This window comes from Elephantulus edwardii, unplaced genomic scaffold (assembly GCF_000299155.1).
Source record: "Elephantulus edwardii isolate Elephantulus edwardi_28Jun2011 unplaced genomic scaffold, EleEdw1.0 scaffold00262, whole genome shotgun sequence".
Lineage (NCBI taxonomy): Eukaryota > Metazoa > Chordata > Mammalia > Macroscelidea > Macroscelididae > Elephantulus > Elephantulus edwardii.
Genome location: NW_006400012.1, coordinates 276,329 through 283,617, shown reverse-complemented (window position 1 = coordinate 283,617; position 7,289 = coordinate 276,329). Strand labels below are relative to the sequence as shown.

At 41.6% G+C, this 7,289-nt stretch overlaps 1 protein-coding gene across 2 annotated transcripts in view; it reads right to left on the bottom strand.

The window, feature by feature from the left end:
* Positions 1-1,425: 1,425 nt before the first annotated feature.
* SLC22A15 (solute carrier family 22, member 15) overlaps positions 1,426-7,289 on the bottom strand; it is a 112,329-nt gene continuing 106,465 nt past the window's right edge. The window contains exons 10-13 of one of the 2 annotated variants that reach the window (XM_006899571.1): positions 6,646-6,763; positions 4,891-4,963; positions 1,861-2,049; positions 1,426-1,512 (exon numbers count right to left, since the gene is read on the bottom strand). In XM_006899571.1, coding sequence (XP_006899633.1) covers positions 1,426-1,512; positions 1,861-2,049; positions 4,891-4,963; positions 6,646-6,763 — 467 coding nt within the window. Of the gene's footprint in view, positions 1,513-1,860; positions 2,050-4,890; positions 4,964-6,645; positions 6,767-7,289 lie in introns of both variants that reach the window. The other variant, XM_006899572.1, reaches the window with a different exon arrangement.

The window sequence follows — 7,289 nt, the reverse complement described above, 5'->3', positions numbered from 1 at the left end:
ATCTTAATAAATATAAATGTACAGACTGATAAAACACAAACCAAAATGTTAATGTGGAGAAGAACAAGGGTGTATCTGGAGCCTATTAGGAGTGAGGCTCCTAGGATTCTGCGAATAGTCACAGTGGGGTCCTCTGTCCTGTCTTCATCTCGAATCCCTCCCAAACCCCACTCCAGGCATTAGTAGAAATGGCAATTCCAAAACTAGACATTTTCCTACCCTGGAAAGTGACTAAAGAAATCCTATCCAAAGATGTTGGTCCCAGGATGATACTACTTGGGATACTACTCAAATATCCCAGGGAAACAGACATTTTTTCAGCACATGGTTTTAGGAAACGGCATTTTGATTTACTTGAAAATTGGTAGTTCTAATGAAAACCCTAAATTTCCTATGAAATTACTGTGCCTTCAGTTCTGATTAAACAGGCAGGGGCCAAGTTCTTAAATATTATCTGAGCCTCTGATTATACAACATTGAAAAGAAACACCCCAAAATTCCATGACATTTTTTTTTTGACATTTTTCTTTTCTTCCTTATTAAAAACTGTGCTCTATTATTTTCATATCAAGGTGACTGACATACCACTTTGTAACAACTTTTCCATCTTTCTAAAGCTTTATCATTTACTGTGCATGGCGCTGAGGTTATTGCTGGTACCAGAATCTCTGCGGGACCTTTTTCTGGAGGTATGTGCATGAAAGGACTAAAGCGATTATACATCGGAGCACCCAAAGGTGCTGACAGGGCTCTGTGATGCTAAAGACAATTGCTTTGGTACATTTCGCTTTAACTAGTCAATCATCTGCTGGACTAAAGGCACAAATATTCAAGCCAACCAGTACGCCGGGAACCAAGCAGGAAAGCCCCATTTCATCAGTCAGGGGAAAGCTGGAGGGTCTTCACCCGCACACAACACCCCTCACTGCTTTTCCCTAACACAGAATGGAAAACTGAACATTGACCTGCCTCTAATGACTCCTGGCAATGGGACACTGGTAGGGGTGGTTAATAAAAAAGTTTATAAAGGTTCAATCATAAGAGTGACTTATCTTATCCCATTAAAATGTATAGAAATGTTACAAATCTGCTTTTAGGTCTCAATGAAGGGAAGCAGTATGATTAAACGTCTCGGAACAGTTCTGTCCACCTCCTTGAAGGGTGAGCTTGAGGTACTGGGTCAGAGAACACGACCCTGAGCCAAATAAACTGTGGATGAATTCCTGTCTCTTCAAGGCAGTGGGGTTCTCTCTCATCAAGTCCCTCCTCCAGCTTTTCGCGTGTCTCAAATCATCATTCCGTGTGGAGTATGATCTTCAGAAGTTCCAGCCCATCTTTCTACAATTGTTTCACTGTCAAGGGAGAACCTGCCTTAGCAAAAGGCATAAGAGATGATTCAGTGCTTCTGAGGAGAATCGGGGCTCTTCACTTGATCATCTGTGTCTCTTCATCCGCATCATAAAACTCTTCTTCCTCACTCTCGCTCCCTAAAGTGCTCTCCTTGTCAGCGGACTGAAATGGAAAAAAGGGCAGTGAAATGATGCCAGAGTATTTCTAAAGTGAACATGATTACCTTCCTATTCACGGGCAAGTGTATTTCTATGATATCTATACTTTTTTTTAAAAAAAATAAATTTTAATTTTATACTAGTTTGCTTACTGATATCTATACTCTTAAAACTTAGCTTCCTCTGTGTTCCAATAATATTAATTAATTACATCTGTTGTCTTTATTTCTCTGAAAGTCAATTGCTATTGGATCCCACATTTGTTTTCCACAAGTTTTACTTAGTGCTATTTAAAGTGACCAGAGCATTCTTACTTTCAAAAACTATTAAGGTGCTCATTTGAACAGCCTACCTGTGGGGGATCCAAGGTCTGTAGAGACAGCGCTTCCTCTCCCAGCCTCCGGTAGGAATACACTTGAAGGTCTGAGAATGTCTCTAGCAAGGGGCTATTAAGAGTTTCAGGCAATAATAAACTCAGGAGGCCTGAGGCGAGGCCAGTGGCACCAAAGACAATGAAGGGTAAAGACCACTGTACATATTTCTGTAGGGACAGAGTTAAAGGAAAACAAACAAAAAGTCAGTGCAGATTTCCTTTCCAGATGATACCAGCAGATGACGTCATGCCTGAAGAACTAGCATCATTTACTATTCATTTAATCTTCCCATAAGTAGCCCAGCTGGCTCAGGGGTCAAGTGCTTACCTGCTAACCAAAAAGACTGGTGACTCCTCAGGAGAGAGAGTTGTCCTCTGCTTCCATGAGGATATACAGCCTTGCAACCCTTTGGGGCAGTTCTTTTCTATCCTACAGGATTTTCTAAGTGAGAATTTACTTGAGGCAATGGGCTTGGTGGTTTTTGTAATCTTTCGGCTAGAATCCACCAGAAACCAGTTTTCTTTCCCCATAGAAAACTGGCGTGTGAAATCATCCAGTGACACACTGGGCATGGAGTTGGGAGTGAATAAATAAAGAGGCAGCACTGGGATGTGGCCTGAATGCAGCAGGCTTTAAGGAGGGAGGGTGTATTGTGGGAGATGGGACCACAGGCTGTATCTGAGCCAATCAGACCTGCAGAATCTGAGATCGCAGGAAACCTGGTATTTCACTTCCATCTCACATATTAACTTTTAACAGTGATTTGCATGCATTTGTCATGTGGTGGGTAGCCCAAAATATTTGCTGGTGACAAACTTTAAGGTTCTCAACCTGGAATTAACCAAACAATATCAGTCCTACATACATTCACTGACTCACTTAGCATTATAGCTGAGAGGCACAAGACACTAAAGCTAAACAATTCTGAGCAGAAACAGGGAGATTAGTGTACTGAAAATAGAATGCCCCGACTGTAAAGAGAATGATAACTTTGAAAAACATTATCTAAACTGCCAGGTGGGAACCTAATTTGCTGCAGAAACTTATACTGAAAATACCCACACATATATACATAAAGAAGAAGGAGAGGAAAATCTAAAGAACCCGACCACATACACAGCATTTGTAAACTGTGAAAAAGCATGATAAAACCCAGAACCATACCCTAAGCAGCTGCTTTACAGATCTAAAAAAGATAATCTTAGGAAAATATGTGTTTTCTTTCGATACAAATGGGGTCAGAAGTAACAGTGCAGTATCATGTCCTTTTAGGGGTGAGATTTCCCTCCAATAGGTAATGTTTTCTGGATTTTTCAAAAGAGAAGATAACATGGAAAAGGAGAGGGAGAGAGAAGAAGGAGGCAGTGGGGGTAGGAAGACAGTGAGTGAGAGAGGAGGGCAAGAGAGGGACATAGGAGAGGAAGGAAGGAGGACCCCTCATCTTAGCCACCTACACACAAACACATGTTCAGCACTGTGTTTAGTGGAACGCAGCACTCTGACCTCCTCTAAACTTGGTAGGAGTCCCAGTCCCTAAGACAACACCTTCTCCTCACAACTGGCGGAACCCCAAAGTAAACCAAATCCACTGCCACTGAATTTACTAAGGCTTAGAACTACACCACAGGACAGAGAACTGCGAACTGCGAACTGTGTTGCAGGGTTTCTCGAATCTCCCACAGAAACAACGCCGCATCTTCTCCAGTGGAGCAGCCATTGGGTTCACAACGCTCACCTTTCAGGTGGAAGAGGGGTGCATAACCACTGTGCTAGCAAGGTCCCTTCCACAAGACACTGGGTATGTTCTGAGATTATCATCTAAGGTAAATAAACATCTTATCTAATCTACACTGGACACATTTTTCAGAATGACAGAAACAGAATTAAAACTTAAATAAACAGACTCTTAAGTATGGAAAGAGACTCAGAAAAGGAAGTCTACTGAAAGTCAAAAAAAGAAAAGGGTGGAGTGGCATTTCACAGATAAGCCTACATTCTGTAACTGGGTGAGTTACAGAGGTCCATAGAACAGGCTCATTAGCTCAGGAACAGCAGCAGTTATAGATCAGACATGCAGAAACAGGCCTACGAATCCTATAGGTTCCTTTATAGAACCTGAAACTTTTAAGACTGGAAGGTTTTTAGTTCGATACTCTTAGGAAATGGTAAAAAAGTATTACTAGCTAGACTGCCAAGTAAAAAGGTGTGAGGGGTGTTGTGGATTATGTGTTGGATAGCTAACTATTATGTGTTAGATAGGTGGTCTTTTTTTTTTTTTAATTATTTTTGTGTGAGTGTACCGTCAAATCAGATCTGACTGGTACAGGAGGAGATTGTCCCTCCTTCCCCGGCAGAGCATCTGGTGGGTTCGAACCGTGCGCCTCTGGGATTGTAGTTGCAGTTCCTTGCCACTAGGCCACCAGAGCTCCCCGATAGGTGGTCATTTAAACCCACCGGCCTGTTTGAGGGGAACAGATGGGTGAGCACTCTCCTGTCATAAAGATTTAGAGTTGGAATCAACCCAACAGCAGTGGGTTTCATTTAGACTGCCAAGTGTGTTTTTTCCTGTCGTTTTTCAAGTAGTACACTTCTTTCTGTGGCTTTTCTCTTTAATCTTTTAACACCAGGAATAACAATGCATAAGTGATAAAGTTACTGTGACGATTACATGAAATAATATATGCAAAGTAGCTAGCATGGAGCCCAAAAAAGAGGAGACCACTAAATATTTGCCAATGACTAACTTGTGACTGGGGAGAAGAAGGGGTAAAGCTACCATCAGCAGATCCTCTCATGTCTATGGATCTGAGTTGGAAAAAACCTCAGACTCCTTAAGGGTGAAAGTATCATTGGTTCATCTACTACTGGATTCTTTGTCTAAAAGGCACAGGGTTCTCATTGGTGTTATGATCTGAAATGGCATTTATTTATTGCCTCTTTCTATCCAAAGCATTAGCATTTCCAAAGCAGAGAATCAAGAAAAACAAAACGAGGAGGTACAAACCAACCAGTGAGGGGATGAAGGGAGCAATAATCCCACCAACTCGGGAGAACATGGAACAAGTTCCAAGTCCAACGTTCCTGAAAAGCATATGAAAAAAAACAGAAAGAAAAATCAGGCATTTTTAAGTGGGTAGTTTAAAAAAATATGAGGAACGCCACCTTAAAAGGCAATGCAGAAAGTATCTAACAAATTCCCGTCAGGATAAAAATGTTTTAATTACATTATCCAATATGGTAGACACCAGAGACCAGTGGCTGCTGAGTACCTGAAATGTGACAATGGCCTGGAGGAGCTGAAGTTTAAATTTAAATAGCCATACAAGCAGAAGCTCCTTTACTAGGCAGGAAAGCTATAAAGGACATTGCAGAACTAAACTCTAGTGTATTTTTGGCCAAGAGTTTTGAATTTTTTTTTTTTTTTGCCTCATAGGTCTACTAATCAGTAAAGAACAAGGATTTTATCATCTAAAATGTCTAACCAGTTAATGAAACTAATTAATGAATACGTAGTTGTTGTTGTGTGCCACTGAGTCAGAATCAACTCATAGCTGACCCTCTAGTGGGTTTTCAAAGGCAGTAAATTGCATGGGAGGAAAGTGCCCATCCTCTCACAGAGTAGCTGGTGGATTCGAACTGCATGCCTTTGGAAGTGCAGTGAGTCCACCAGTGCTATTAGGTACACATATTAAATACAAGTTGACAGGACATGCATTCTCAGGAAACAGAATACTACCTTCCTGGGGAATTTGGGTAGGAAAAGGTGTTGGGGAAGGGAGGAGGGGAGAGGGTGAATGGTATTAGTCATGAGAAGGCTGACCCAGTCAATAACTCCCACTTTGTCTCGGTTACAATAAACTGTCACCTTAGCTTTATAGTTAGAATCCAAGAAAAAGTACATTGCAGGGCCCATCAAGATATGACTAGCTAGTTACAGATGACCTGATTTCTTACTGAGAATAAGAAAAGAATATTTTAAATTACCAGGAAGAAAGAATAATTACGCTTCTTGCTGGATAAGGAAAACACAAAGATCCATTCACAATTATCCTTAAAAAGACCAAAAAGTCTGTCTTTACAAAGGAATAAAGGCCTGGAGCACAAAGGTAATTTTACTTGCTGTACCCTAACCCTTCATATCTGAGTTTCTTTTTGATCCCAAAAATTTTTCAAAGAGGGTGAAATATGTTTTTCCCCCGCCCCTGACAAAAGTACATGCTACTGATTAAAAATCACATTTAAAATATAATATTTAATCTAATATTCATATAGACAGTCACACTGCTTATCTAAAGGCCTCACTGGAGTTTAAACCCACTAGCCACTTTGCAGAAAAAGGAGGACAATCAGTGAGTGATCACATGAAATTATTATTTTCAACAACTTTGTCTACTTGTCTGTTCACGTGCTCTGCTAAAGCATAGGCTTTGTAAGAACCCAGTACCTGGGTTCCCATCTGTCATGGGCCTGATAAAGGACAAGTGATCAAATAAATGAAACTCACTGACACAAAGGTATCAGGTGATTATCTATATAATAGATAGATACATTAAGTGTAGAGTAGAATTTACAGAGATTTGGATAAATCTAGGTTTTCCTTAGCCAGGTAGACAAAACAGTCTACAGAGGAGGCCACTGTGCTTCCACCTGTGTACTGAGTGGAGAACCCTATGCTACCTATGCTCCAGGTGCCATGAGAACCACTCCATCTCTTGATAGAATCATCTATAACAAGAGGCATGGGGACTTGGCATGGCACATACCTGATAATTGTAGGGTAAAGCTCAGAGGTATAGATATACACAATGTTGAAAGCAGCACTGATGGTCAGCTTGCCCAGCAAGGACAGGGATCGGCTGTTGACCACTGCAAACACACCTGCTCCTGCAGAGAAAAACGCAGTACCTGTGAGGTTCCTCACACATGTTCACTCACTACTTTCTAGTGGAAACTCATGCAGAGAGGATTTTCCAGTAGGAGGCTGTCAATTGCAAGGAGGAGGCTGCTCACCTTTCTCCCTTGGAGCCACTGGGGGATTTGAACTACCAGAGAGACACCACCTTTGGGTTAGCAGCACAACGCCCTGCACATTATGCTATCTGAGATCTCTTGTGAGGTCTCTAGTTAAGAAAACTTCTTTCAGGTGACACATTAAGTCTTGAAGGAGTGGGTCACTAATGTTCACCTCACGCGATATGTTGTTGTTATGTGCTGTTGAGTCACTTGTGACTCATAGCGACCCTATGTACAACAGCCATAAACTCTGCTTTATCCTGTGCGAATCGCGCTGTCTCCGATACAACCATCCTGACTACCCCAGTCACTGAATCAATCTACCTTATAGAGGGCCATCCTCTCCTGAGCTGTCCCTCCACCCTCCCAAGCAGGATGTCCCTCTCCAAGGACC